At 40.1% G+C, this 13,590-nt stretch overlaps 2 protein-coding genes and 1 long non-coding RNA gene across 6 annotated transcripts in view; 2 read left to right on the top strand and 1 right to left on the bottom strand.

Moving 5' to 3' along the window:
• LOC128620865 (tumor necrosis factor receptor superfamily member 5) overlaps window positions 1–2,224 on the top strand; it is an 11,728-nt gene extending 9,504 nt beyond the window's left edge. Inside the window, exon 8 of the mRNA XM_053646256.1 lies at window positions 1,144–2,224. Coding sequence (XP_053502231.1) covers window positions 1,144–1,340 — 197 coding nt within the window. The 3' untranslated portion in view covers window positions 1,341–2,224. The remainder of the gene's footprint in view (window positions 1–1,143) is intronic.
• Window positions 1–6,995, bottom strand: part of LOC128621114 (uncharacterized) — a 22,373-nt gene extending 15,378 nt beyond the window's left edge. Inside the window, exon 1 of the long non-coding RNA XR_008388230.1 lies at window positions 6,899–6,995. This is a non-coding gene — a long non-coding RNA (uncharacterized LOC128621114). The remainder of the gene's footprint in view (window positions 1–6,898) is intronic.
• LOC128620544 (heat shock factor protein 5) lies at window positions 6,871–13,590 on the top strand. Of its 4 annotated transcripts, none has more exons than XR_008388179.1 (6): window positions 6,871–7,013; window positions 8,652–9,169; window positions 9,666–9,941; window positions 10,792–10,926; window positions 11,024–11,115; window positions 11,319–11,358. XR_008388179.1 is itself a non-coding variant. In XM_053645721.1 (6 exons), exons 2-6 carry the CDS (start codon window positions 8,677–8,679, stop codon window positions 13,546–13,548), a joined length of 1,047 nt encoding a protein of 348 aa, XP_053501696.1. In that variant the 5' UTR covers window positions 6,871–7,013; window positions 8,652–8,676; the 3' UTR covers window positions 13,549–13,590. The 4 variants fall into 4 exon arrangements, 3 of the variants coding, with proteins under 3 accessions (XP_053501696.1, XP_053501786.1, XP_053501867.1); XM_053645721.1 differs by lacking the exon at window positions 10,792–10,926 and adding an exon at window positions 13,494–13,590 and having other exon boundaries at window positions 11,319–11,449; XM_053645811.1 differs by lacking the exon at window positions 10,792–10,926 and adding an exon at window positions 13,494–13,590 and having other exon boundaries at window positions 11,319–11,453.

Here is a 13,590-nt window from a genome sequence, read left to right as displayed (position 1 = left end):
TCAGTTTCCTCTGACCCACCTCCTCGTGTTTTAGGTCACACTAACCAACAAGAGACCCGTTCTGTTGCTCTGGAAGTCCTAGTGACGTGTGATGCACTAGGAATCGCCTCGAGGTCACTGAAGCGTTCAGAACCACGACCTTCCAGGAAACATTCACTCGTGTGAAAACTGCTCATGGTCTTCACCCCTCTCTCTCAGAGCACGGGTTCAGCTTTTATACGCAGTTTATACTCTCGATAACAATCTTCAACTCTGCAAACAGAGTGAACAAGTGGAGAAAGAAACAAAGAACAAAAGAAAAAAACAAAGATGACAGATAACAGAATTGAAAGAGAACAAAAGAAGCAAAGAAAAAAGAAGCCAAGAGAAAAAGGAACGAGCAGAAAAATAACTAGAGAAAGAGGTTAGAAGTGATAGTATAGACAGAAGGAAAGAAAGGATGATAGAAAGAAAGAAAGAAAAAGAAAATAAAAGGAAAGAAAGAAGAGAGGATAAGAAACAGGCAGAAAAATAAAAAAGAAGGAAGAAACTGTACTAAAGAAACAAAGAATGAAAGAAAAAGAGAAGAAAATGAAAGAGGGAAGAAAGAATGGTAAAATAGAAAGAAAGAAAGAAAGAAAGAAGATAGATGAAAACAAATGAAAGAACAAATGAAGCAGAGAGAGAGAAAAAAGGAACAAGCAGAAAAATAAAAGCAGGAAGAAATTATACTATAGGAAGAGAAAAAAAGAAAAAAAAAGAAATTGTACTATAGGAAGAAAGAAAGAAAGAAAGAAAGAAAGAAAGAAAGAAAGAAAGAAAGAAGGGAAAAACAAGCAGAAAGATATGGTGGAAGAAAAGATATTAAAAAAGAAAGAAAATGAGTGAAGGTAGAAGAGAGGTGTAGGAACTAAAGATATTTTTTTCAACAGACGGAAATGACACAGAAGAAAGGAAAGAAAGACCAAGCAATAATAAAAAAGAAGGTAGAAATGATGGTAAAATAGAAAGAAAGAAAATGAAAGAATTAAGGATGGAAGAACAGAAATAAAGAAATCAGTTGAAAGAAGTAAAGGTAGAATAAGAGCATAAAAATGAAGGAAGGAAGAAATGAAGGTACAGAAAGGAAGAAAGCTGTAATGTGTATAATGTCTGATGTTTCAGAAAAACCCTGTGCTGTAGAAGTCGACGGCACTCTCGAGTGCGACGGCGTCTCAGTGAACATGCTATCAGAGAAATGTGCAGCTTTCTCCATGCCGGACACCTGCATGACGTTCTTCAGTGATCCCTTCGGGTCCGAGCCCTTCAGATCCGAGCCCTTCAGGTCCGAGCCGCAGGAGGACGACTGGCCTGGACTCTGACACGTCCTCAGCTTCTCCTGCCTTCTCTCTGGTTCTCTCAGACTCTGTCCTACTACTCTTTTTTTTAATTCCCTCAAATGCTTCGACACACAGGCTCCGTTTTAGTGGTGATGATGTGTGCGCATTACCCATAATGCACTGACAGGAGTCAGCCATGTTACCTGGATCACAGAGCTGGAATTCTCCTGTGTTTCCATGTCCCCTAATTTTATTACCCCACCCATATTATTTAATTTCCACTTTCCACTTTTATTTAGGAGTGTAAATACTGCAGATTGTTTTATTTATTTGTTGGCTTTTGCACACAGTTAAACAGGTTAAATGTACAGCTAGGACATGATGCAGAACAAAATAACGCTCGTATTAATTTTATGGGTTTATAACGTACTCATTCATCAATTGATGTACTTTAACAATTCTGTAAATATATATTGTTTTGAAAACAAACCGTTTTTACACCTGTAGAGCTGCATTCGTGTATGAAGCTGGTTTTTAGAATCTAGTGATGAGCAATCACTGAACATTTATTTGGATTAAGTTAACAAGTATTTCAAATTAAAAAGTTTCATTCCTTTACATAAATTTCTGAATAAATAATTAAAACAGTGAAATAGATGAAAACATTAGTGAAAACTGTAGAGGCTAAGTGTCATGAGATTCACTGATAACTACATGCAGGATTACAGTGTCCCCTGGTGGCAGCCCCAGCTCACTGCATCGGCACACAGGTTCTACATCATTTTTATTACTTTTACCTGATAAATCACTCGATGTCTGATGATTGTTTTAACCTTCACCTGTTTAATATTGCTGTAGCCTTTAAGCAAATGGTATCGGAACTCATGCTTGCCAATACAGCTTAATAAAAGAATATAAATCAAACTGAATGACTCATTAAGAATCTCTATAAATGACTGCTGCTGCATGCTAACTGCTACCATAGTTTCATCTAACACTTGAAACTTGGTGGAATAATTTATGCTAGAACTGGCGACTCTGTTCTATTTTATTCATGTTTTTATTACTTTTCTTTCTTCATGATTTAGGGTTTTGTTGTTGTTTGTTTTATAGTTTGATTCATTCACTTCTTGACCGAGTCTTAATGAGCTATGAGTGGCTAGCAAGCCAGCTAACCTGGATTCCTGACAGGAATTTTAATCCATATCTATTAGTGTAGTTGATTTCAAGCCAAACGCCAGTAAGCTCGTTAGCTAACAGCTGCTAATGGTCTTCACGAATGTACTTGATTTTGTGCTTATACCTGCTTGAAGTGGCCCAATATTAGACATTTTTAAGTCGGTTCAGTGACTCCATTTAAACGATTCGTTCAGATTGATTCACCGAATCATTTATCATCTGCTACACGAGACAGAAGAATCTCAGTCATGAGCCAAAGATTCAAATGAATCATTTTATGGTTTACGTTTTAAAAGGTTCGCTTTAAACCCACGCCATATAAAATATACATCACAAGCCTGTGTAATTGTGATGTTTGATCATCATAAATCAAGGTTATTTGATCATTAGCTAATGCTTGAGGCGGTTTGTTGGGGGTCTGATGAGTGCAAAGGCAACCGAACAAAACAAACGACTCATTTCCTACTGATTCACTCATCTTAGTGACTCGTTAAGAGAGACTGAATCAGTATCTACTGACTGTAGGCTTCAACCTGTGAGGTGCTCCTTCACCTGAAAAGGTTTGAAGGTCAGTAGACTGCTGGAGAGAAGTAACAGAACTCATTACAGACTTCTAGTGGTTCTTGATTTGTTTTTAATGGAGTCTGATTAGTAGTCTGTAAATCTGTAATGAAGCTACAGTTCTATCGTTATCCGTATAGAACTGCAAATATTCCATTAAAATACAACAATTCAGCTAATTACACTCTGAACACATTCTGGATCTGTAACTGAATCAGGTCTTTACATTTTTTGTTCAGTATTGGTATTTAATGGACACTATTAGGTCAAATCTCATTAGACATATTGCTTCGGTCTCTAATGTTTCTTTTTAATATTTTCAACAGCACAAAGTTCTCACACGTCACAAATACTAATTCAGGATTGAATCTGGGTTTGTTCAGGGACATTTGATCATCATCATCATCATGTTTCCAGACAAACAAACTACTAATGAACTGCAATTCCATTCCACAACTTTAAAATCAGCAGTGGCTAGGAGGCGCAATGTGACAGCCATAGAATCTTAAACTTGGTTCCTGCATGGTTCCTCCTGGTCACAATGACAGTGATGAAGTGTTACGTCTGTCTGTGTGGTGTGTGGTTGAGACCCAAATTCAAAATTTCCACCCACAGTTAAACCAAACATCAAACTCTAATCAATCCATGTGTGAAATATAAAAAGATAAGAACCTGATAAACATCCCATGAACCTATCAGCCCGGTTGGTGTGTTGGTTAGACTGTGTGGCACTCTGTGAGGGCTGTGGTTTGAGACCAGCCTCAGATGAGATGGAGCGGATTTCTTCTTGAGTTCATTTTAACCACAGATGCGCTCTCTACAGGCGACACCATGACTCACAAACACACTTCTCACACAGTGAGCCAGCAGTGCTTAGAGATCAACCACTTTTTTTTGGGACATTTATTTATTAATTTTTCCACAGAGCTGCGTGACCATAAAGAAGAGAAACCAACAGCAACACGCTACCTGTGTGTGGGTTTGAACTGCAGTCTGACGCCACAATAGACACGTGTGTAAACCACTGAGCCACTTGTCTAACAGGTGGTGTGTTTTAGTGGTTTTGTTCTCCACGTCCAGGTGAAGCCCTCGTCCGACTGTTCAGATTACGGACTCACAAGTAGTTGTGTTACTGAGTAGTGAGCTCCTACAGTACGCGTACCATGTAATTGGGCCTTACAGAAAGACTGTAGCAGATAGCAGCGTTGAGGGTTCTACAGGTGTACACTCGATGCTAGAACCTTCAGAAAGTGCACTTATATAGAGTACAGAGAATTATTCAGGTTTGTACGTTTTGCAGAATTCATCTTGGGAATTTAGAGGGGATTCATGGTCTGAATCATGGCTGTGCCTTTACTCATTTGTAGAAACAGCAGTGTGGTGGTGATCACATCAGAGAAAACCCCAGAGCTGGAATTAAAACAGAATGAATGAGATCCACGAGTGTCAGGGTGACTGTTAAAACTTCTCCCCCAGCAGCACTTCACTGTAATAATGAAAATGAAAGGCGGGTGAAAGTACAGCAGGTCATTTCTCTGGGACTTGTTTCAGGAGTTATGTGATGCTAATGCGCGTAAATCGATGATCATTTGCAGTGATGATTGAAACGATGCCGAAACGGACCGTGTGCCGTGTGTCTTCGTTAGCATAATTACAATTCTGCAGCAATTTGCACTCTTTGTTAAAGAGGAACTTGTGTTTTAAACTCCAGTGAGTCATATTTCATACACAGAAAGCTTTATTCCTCCACAAATAGGGCTGCACAATTAATCGAATATCGATCGCGATTACGATTTTGACTGCCCACGATTAAATGAACATGATCGATTGCGATATTGATGTTTAAAATTCATCCTCCGCTATTAGAAAACTCCGCTGCAGATCAAATCAAGCGCTTCCTAAACTTACAGCCAATCACCATAGAGCGGCGCAGGGATGACGTCATTTTGTAGTGCCAAAACCCCGAAACGGAGTTAGCATTTTAACCCTCGGGCTACCAGCTTCGCTGCGAGCACCAGCGCTCTGCACGAGGGGAAATCATGACAATAGCATGATGTTAAATGGCACTACAGAGGTTGTCGGGGACATTAAACCTCATCACGCCGAACAGGAAAAAACTTTGCAGATAAACTCAGAGCTCTACAGTGCGACCATTTCACTCGCATTTGTGACTGAAAAGTGTTTTGTGCGACTGTGAATAAATATTTATTTACACCGGTGCGAGTGACCTGTTCAGAGTTGTATAATACAATCGGAATAAAAACTACAGGAAGTCCAAAATGCATCTACACCGCGCAACAGTTACTTTCACACTGCTTTTCATCTCCTCAGTCAACCCAACAAGTGTGGAAATACTGCAGAGAAGCCATTATGATGACAAGTAACTCTGTACATCATCTGCTTCTGTCAACTCTCCGATCTCACAAACCGCCATCTTTTATTGATCCCGCAAAATGACCTGAACTTGCACCTGCTTGTGTAGACACAGTGGCTTCGCGCGGAGTAAATTAATAATAATGCTAACGCTACAAGGTGGGTTTAATTCAAACTTCTTTATTAAATAATTCCTCACCAATCATAATCAATATTAGCAACTGTTCAGTCTGTAAACATACAGTACACTAACTAATTCACTTCATTTAAACTCACGGTTGCCAGATATCAAAAGAAAAGTCTACTCCAGTTTCCATGTTTTGATTCAATCCCCCCAAAACACAATATCATCAGCAGACATGGACACTGTACTGGGGAACCGATCTAAAACTGATAAACAAACAAAAATAAAACTACTAAAATGTAAAGACAGAAAATGTGCTTAGTTATAAATAAATCATTTAATATAAAAAAATAGATATTATAATAACTTCATTAAATATAAATAAAATGAGAAATGAAATAATGTTTAATTACTATGGGTTGCATTTAATATCAATTTGACATTAATCTTAATTCGCTATTTTCTTAGAAAGCTATTAGCCTTTTTCGTAACATGGATCATGTTTGTGTTAGTCTACTTTTAATTAGGACTCTTTATTGTTTAAGATATTTAAAAATAAATATTTCATGCTGTTTATTTATCAATTAACCAACAGTATTTCTCATTGCTATTATTTTAACTCAATTAACAGTGACCATGAGCAGAGAGCTTACATTTAACTGTTTATGATAGACTTCCTGAATAAAGCTTAAATAAAAAAAGATTGGTATCTGGATCGGTATCATCTGTAAAAATCCTGATCGGAGCATCCCTAATGAACACCATTAAACTGAAGCGCTTTGCATCTGACGGGTAAATGAACTCACCCAATCACATCCTATATGAGATTATTCAGATATATACACAATATACACAGAGTGGTTCGAGAACTGACTCCAGCCCAGAACCATGACAGTGGAAATGTCTAATAGTGTAGCTTTAAATATATTTAAGAGGAGCAGACTTCAAACACTGAACATTGAGGTTTATTGTATTTGTTTACAAGGTAAACAGGTTAACGGTTGTTTTTTGCATACAGTCTGTAAAATGAACTGGAAATATTAGATTTAGTTTATCAGAAGGTAAATTAATGTGTCGTGGTTCACACTATGTTCCTAAATTCTGTCATAATTGACCAGCTCAAGTTCTCTCATGCCTACTCGTGTGTTATATTGTGGCATGAGAAAACTTAATAAATGTGAAAATGCGACAAAAATATGTTGTCACTAAAATCAATTAATAATCCTGATAAATAATCGAAATCTCAATATTGATCAAAATAATCGGGATGATCATTTTGGCCATAATCGTGCAGCCCTAACACAGGCAACAATACACAATGACTTCATCAAATTCTAAATTCTAAATTCTTGATGTTTCCTACCAGTCAGTTGTGAGGCTACTGTTGTCCAGAAAAGCAGAAAGACTCGCGCAGTCCAGCCAGGAGACGTCAAGTTGTCGTGGAAATTAGATAACACTCGGAGACTCGTCCTCTGAAGGTAAAAAGGTTTATTACAGAAAGATGGTTAATACAGGATAGAATAAAGCAGGATAGAATAATGAGAGCGCTCTGAAGTGCTTGTGCTGAACCACTACTATATATATATATATATATATATATATATATATATATATATATATATATATATATATATATATAATACGTAATACAATAAAAACACACTTTGTTAAAATGAAACATTATAGTTGTTATTTCATAAGTATTCGTCCCCGTTGCTGTGAAAGCCCTAAATTCATTGGAGAGAGACAAGGCCACAGCTTCACATTTTTGGTTTGCTAATGAAGAGTTATATATTAGCACATTTTGTCATAATTTATGGCCTAAAGCTTTATTATTATTATTATTTTTTACCCCGCAGGCGGTATGTTTGCCACTGCTGACCTAAACGTTCACCGTTTCTCCTACAAAACATGACGTATAGCGTCGTCACTATTTTCTGATACACGTTAATACTGTAGGGAATTTAGGGGCGGAGCACAGATACACAGGAGGCCGCTTAGTGTTACTCGTGGAGAAATCTTTATTTAAGACGGTCGGTGAGGGGAGTGCGGGTGCGCGCGCGCGCGCGCGTGTGTGTGTGTATTGAAGTGCGATCGGGTGGTGAGGGGAGTGCGCGCGCGTGTGTGTGTGCGTGTGTATTGAAGTGCGATCGGGTAGTGAGGGGAGTGCGGGTGCGCGCGCGCGTGTGTGTATTGAAGTGCGATCAGCCGTCTGCGGTTCCAGCCAGAGGGCGGAGTCCACACTCGCGTTGGAGTCGTCTGAAACAAAAAAAAACACACAACAGCGATTATCAGACATGCACCCGTCGCAAAAATCCCCTAAACCACTCCAGAAACTTGCGCACACGCTCGAAGATACTTCTCTCCCCCTTGCGAGTGGAATATCGCCCTTTTATACTCTCCCCTCGCCCGCTGGATGGTGGAATTCTTCCGCGCACCATTCACGAGCCGTGGGTGTGTCGGCGGCCCCGCCCCTCCGCTACGTGCTCTCCGTCCGTCCAAAACGTTGGTGGCGCTGAAGCGGAGCTGTCTCTTCAGCACCACCGCGGCAGTCGCGGGATCAGCGATCTTTGTTTCCTGTACGCCGGCCGCCGGCCTGTGGTCACAATACACCAAGACTTTACTGTGGGATTGAACGAGGTCACAGGCACGGGTTACTCTGATTAGATAAACACACGCGAGCTCATTGAATATTCATGACTTTGCCCGGCCACTCCACCTGCCCAGTCTCCTGAATTGAAACGCTCGAGTCCGGTGCATGCGCGTAACGGTTCCTGACCAGTTTTAACGGCTCCGAGAAGCGATAAGGGATCAGAGAACTCCCAAAAGGAAGCACATAGCAGGTGTATGTGCTCATATATAAGAAATATTTCACACGTCATCATGTAGCTCTTAGAAATTACTTTGGGTTTGTTTTTGTTTGATTATTTAGGCTATGGCCAGGTTGCTTGGCAACTCTAACGATCAATTTTGAGAACATTAATGCTATAGCTTGTTATTGTCAGTGATTTTCAGCTGTTACTGAAGATGAATGTGTTATGTGTTAGCTAGCCACCTACTATCTAGTTAGTGCTAGAGAGCAATTGTTACATTCAGTCTCCTTTTTTTTCACCCAGCTGGCTACAAATCTTTTTTGCTGGTATGGAAAATGATGAAACAACGTTTGTCACCTCGATCAACCCCAACCAGTTCCCTGGCAAGTTGTGGCGTTTGGTGAACGATCCTCAGATTCGCTCAATCTGGTGGGACGCCAGCGGGGAAGGAATACTTGTCAATCAGCTACCCTTCGAAGCTGAAGTGCTTCAAGTACCCAGGCAGGTGACCGAGTACTTCAGAACGACGGACTTCATCAGTTTCGTTCGCCAGCTGAACCTATACGGCTTCAGAAAAGAACGCATAGACTTTGACGTCTCAGACAATCAACCCAACAGCTCATCCACTGACGCCCAACTGCACCACTTTCACAACCCGTACTTCAAACGGGATAAGCCCGAGCTTCTAGTCAAACTAAAGCGACTCACGCCTCTCAACAAGGCCAAGCTCGCCGGGAGAGAGGTGCCCAGGAGGAAATCAAAACGTATCCATCATGCGATGCTGAATTCGCCGCAGGAAACCTCAGCCTTAATGAACACAGGTTGGTAGTGTTTCAACAAGCAGATCAAAAGAATAGACACAATATATTAATTCATTCATTTCAGTAACAACTTTATCCTGGTCAGGGTCATGACGGATCCAGGGCCTATCCTGAGAAAACTGGGCATCCTGAATGGGACGCCAATCCCTCACAAAGCACCGTGCACACACACACATTCACACACTCGTTCACACACAGTGCCAGTTTACCATAAACACTCCACTTATAACCTGGAACCTGGAAGAAACCCACCTCAACCCTAGTCCACAGGTTTCTCCGCCACTGTGCGAATTCTTTAAATCTGGAAACATTTTAGCCCATGTCCTTTGAAAGACTGGATAGAGAAATCCATTAGCCTTGAAAAAAAGATTATGCATATATAGGAATGTGTAGAAAAGTCATTTTGCTTGTACAGTACCAGCTAGATAAGTTTGTGGCCTCGGTCATCATCTGTAGTTTTAGTTTATTAATACTTGACTTGTCTCTATCTGTTCAGGTTCAGTCTCGCTTGGACATCAGGGAACCCCTTACCACCATCCCTGTAATGGCCCTCAGCAGGAGAAGGACTGCGACAGAACGTCCAAATCCTCCCAAGTATTTGTAGTGGGCCATGGTGATCCTTCTCCAGTTACTTTAAATACTAACAACGTTGTGCCGGTCCCTGTGTCCCACCACTTCCCAGTGGACTCGCCGAGTGCACCTCCCTCCAGCGTCATGCACATGCAGCAAGGCGTCATGCCTCATCACTCACAGTACGGGTTTTACACGCCAGGTGATGATGATTTAATACTTTTTGTCCCCTTTATAATAGTTTTGAGATCAGCCTTAATTAGTATAAGCATTCGATTTGCACGTTACTTTAGTAAATACAGTAGTATAGTGCATTATTCTGACGTGTAGTTTAATTGTGTGCAATTTAGGATGGAGCCCGGTCCATTGTTTCACAGTTTCAGTGTGTGTCTGTCTGTCTGTCTGTCTATTGTCCCAAATATCCATCTTTAATAGATAAAAATTAAGATAACCGATAGTCAATATAATTCTATGTTTTGATATTAAACCTTCAGTGCATAATTCAGATATTCAGAGTCTTCTAACGAGTCATTCGAACACCTGTTATATGTTTAATGCCTGAACAACATAGTTCTAAAGTTAGAATAGAAAATAAATGCTGTAATAAATAAATAAATAAATAAATAAAAAGCACACAACATGCGCATGCCGGATTTAAATATCTATTAACAGCTAATAATATCTATCTAGCAACTAATATTTTACTGGAATGTGTCCCCTTTCACCAGCTCAAACTTCTCAGCATAAAATTAAAAAGGGCTGTGGGAGTGTACAGGAGCGGGGTGTCAACACCTTTACAGTCCATTTTCAGAACATGATTGTCCTTCATGTCATTCGTCTGTAACTAGAAGCAGGAAGTCCCACAATGCCTTGCATGAACTCAGTTTTCACATTAATTGAGTGATTATTACCCCGTGGTGCTTGGCAGTGTGGTGGGCTTTAAAAAAACAAACATATTCTGTTGTTTATGCAGCAGATGCAGACACAGCTTAATGCATTGTTGTTGTTTTAGTATGGCTTATTCATGGTTTATCATTTTACATATCTTCCAGGTGATTTGTACAACTCAGGAATAAAACAAATGGAGTTTTTCACCTTTAAAGATTGACATTTCAACATGTTATTTAATACAGTAGGCAAAGAATGAACAAAAACTGTGCAGAGGAGCTGCAGGAGCTGTATTATATGTAATATCCTTCCTGAATAATCTCTCTTAGTGATGTGTTGTTTATGTCTTACCAAGAAATGACTGGTTTATTAACCTTCAGTGTTTCCCACCCCCAGTGTATCAGTGCTGTAGCCCAGACTTCTTGGATTCAAAAGTGCCATGCTTTCAACAACCAGCTGCTTCCTACTCTCCTTGTGGCTATTACCCTGTGAGAACTGAGAACCCTTTTTAAGTTTATGTACTGTTCTGATCACTAAAAATGGCTAGTGGCGTTATTTTAGCCAGTGTAGGCATGTTAAGGTTTGATGGTACATGTTGCAGTATGAAGGGAATTCTGGGAGGTCAAACAGTTCAAAGTAAAACCTTGATGTGTAAATAACATTACTATGAATTTTCCCACTCATTCCTCAGGACTACTCAGTTGGATACGCTCATCCGATCGATCAGGATCCATACTGGAAAGCAGGTGATGTTCCAGAGTCCGGGACGAGCGACCTGGAGAAAGAGAACCTGGACACTATATTCAAACTGGTGGAAGAAATGCAGGTCACATTAGATGATTTCCCATCAATAACAGCCCTGAGTGTGTATCTGTGCTTACAGTGTAGTCAGTGCTGCCGTAGTACCATAAGGTCCAATAGTCTGAATCCAGGACCAAGACCTGTTTACATGGTTCAAGAACATACAGTGCCCTCCAGTAATAATGGTACCCTTGGTAAATATGAGCAAAGGATGCTGTGAAAATTTGTCTTCATTGTTTAACCTTTTGATCTTTTGTTCAGCCTTCTTTGCTTATATTTACCAAGGGTGCCAATATTAGTGGAGGGCTCTGTATGTGTCACGTTGCGAGACGTAAGGGAGTAGAGTACGGAAGCAGGTAAAGACGTATTTATTTAAGGGCAGGCTGACAAATCCAAATCGTAATCCAAAAAACGTAGTCAAGACCGGCAAAGGGTCGGGCGATCGGCAAACAGGCGTAAACGGGGCAAAGCAGGAATCAGAGTCGCGGTCACGGAAAACAGGGTCACAACACAAAACAAGAAACATGAACTAGTACTATGGACTGGGAGCGGAAACACCAGCGGGGACTAAATGAATTAATCTATAGTTTAAACTAACTAAATCTATCAAGGAACAGAACATTAACAACGTATCTAACTCTACTATATCTACCCTAATACTCCGCGAGGTGTACAGGGACACGAGCGGTATATATCCCCAATATCATCAGCGCTAAGCGCTGGCAGCTGATAACATTAAAGAGACACCCCCAAACAACAACCAATGACAAAACAGGGAGGAGACAGAACAGAAACAAAACAAACGCACGTGTCCACAGTAAACAATGTCACGGTTGTCAACATCCGAAGAGCATGCGCTCGCTGAGCACTCGTGCACGTAGCTCGTGCATGCGAGCGCCCCCTCATCTCTCCAAGCGCGCTGCCAGAAGGGGAGATCGTGACAGTATGTGGTTTAAATCTCACGTTCTCATATCAAACTCATCAGAAATCATACCAAATGCTAACATTTAGCATTTCTACCACACACTGTTAATTCTTGTTGTTTTTTAATACTCAACTGTAGTGATGCACCAAAATCTTTGGCCAGTTATCAGGAGTTTTTCATTTCTTAACCTGTTTATTTGCACAATTTATGCAATTTTGATTTGACTTTCAGGAAAACTGAATTAGGAACAGAAAAACACTGACACCATAGTGTAACCATAAAATGTGTGCAGTGTAAATCAGTGTGTAGCCATCATTGTTAATCCATATTATTCATTATATTCATTCCTCATTTCTGTTCTTGCACCTGTTTTAAAATAATCAGCACAGGACTGAACAAAACTTTTTTTTCTTGTCATGAATTTGCAATCAGAAGCTTCTAGATTTGTTTGTGAGGTAATGGATTTGAGTTTATGGGTGCGTCTCAATCAGCTCCATAGGTCAATAGTCAGGACACTGATCAGGGAGTGGACCATTTGAAGGGCTGTCTCAATTGCGAAATCCTACCAGTGTGCACTGGGACATTTGCTCCCTAAAAAATCCCACAATGCACCACGAAAACCAAGGAGCATAGATTTTCCCTTACTGAAAATGACATCATGTTTTCAGAAGCCTCTCAGCTCGAAAAATATGGCGGACGAAAATTGTTGTAGCTCTCAAATAATTACTTACGTTAGCGATTTTTAACTTTATTTGACGTTCTATATATTGTTTATTTGAGTCTAACGACTTTAATGATTTTTTAAAAATCTACTAACTAGTCTACGATCCTACTTGAAGTACCATGACAGACAAATTAATATGACATGTAATGTTAGAAAGATGTCCGTCCTGCATGTTGAGGTTAAGTGCCAGTGGTGATGTTTTACAACGCAAGTACATAGTCATGTTACCGGAAATGGAGTCATCAGTGTCCTAATGTGTAGTCAGTCAGGGTCTTTACCAGTGCCCGAGCTCATGTACACCATATACTGATTCACTACCTAGGGATCTAGGGAGCTGATTGAGACGCACCCTACTGTATGTTTTGTGTAATGTGAAACATTAATGTTGGTGTTTTCTATATATTTTATTTATTCAGGCTGATGCTGATGCCCGGAAGTTGCCGTAGCGACCTGATAAGACAGCTTGACTAGGGAGTGCATTTTATTTTGAAATAAATATGTAATGACAGGAAA

The sequence above is a fragment of the Ictalurus furcatus genome, chromosome 1 (genome assembly GCF_023375685.1).
Source record: "Ictalurus furcatus strain D&B chromosome 1, Billie_1.0, whole genome shotgun sequence".
Lineage (NCBI taxonomy): Eukaryota > Metazoa > Chordata > Actinopteri > Siluriformes > Ictaluridae > Ictalurus > Ictalurus furcatus.
Note: the sequence above shows the minus strand (reverse complement) of the source record. Positions and strands in the feature narration are given on the sequence as shown.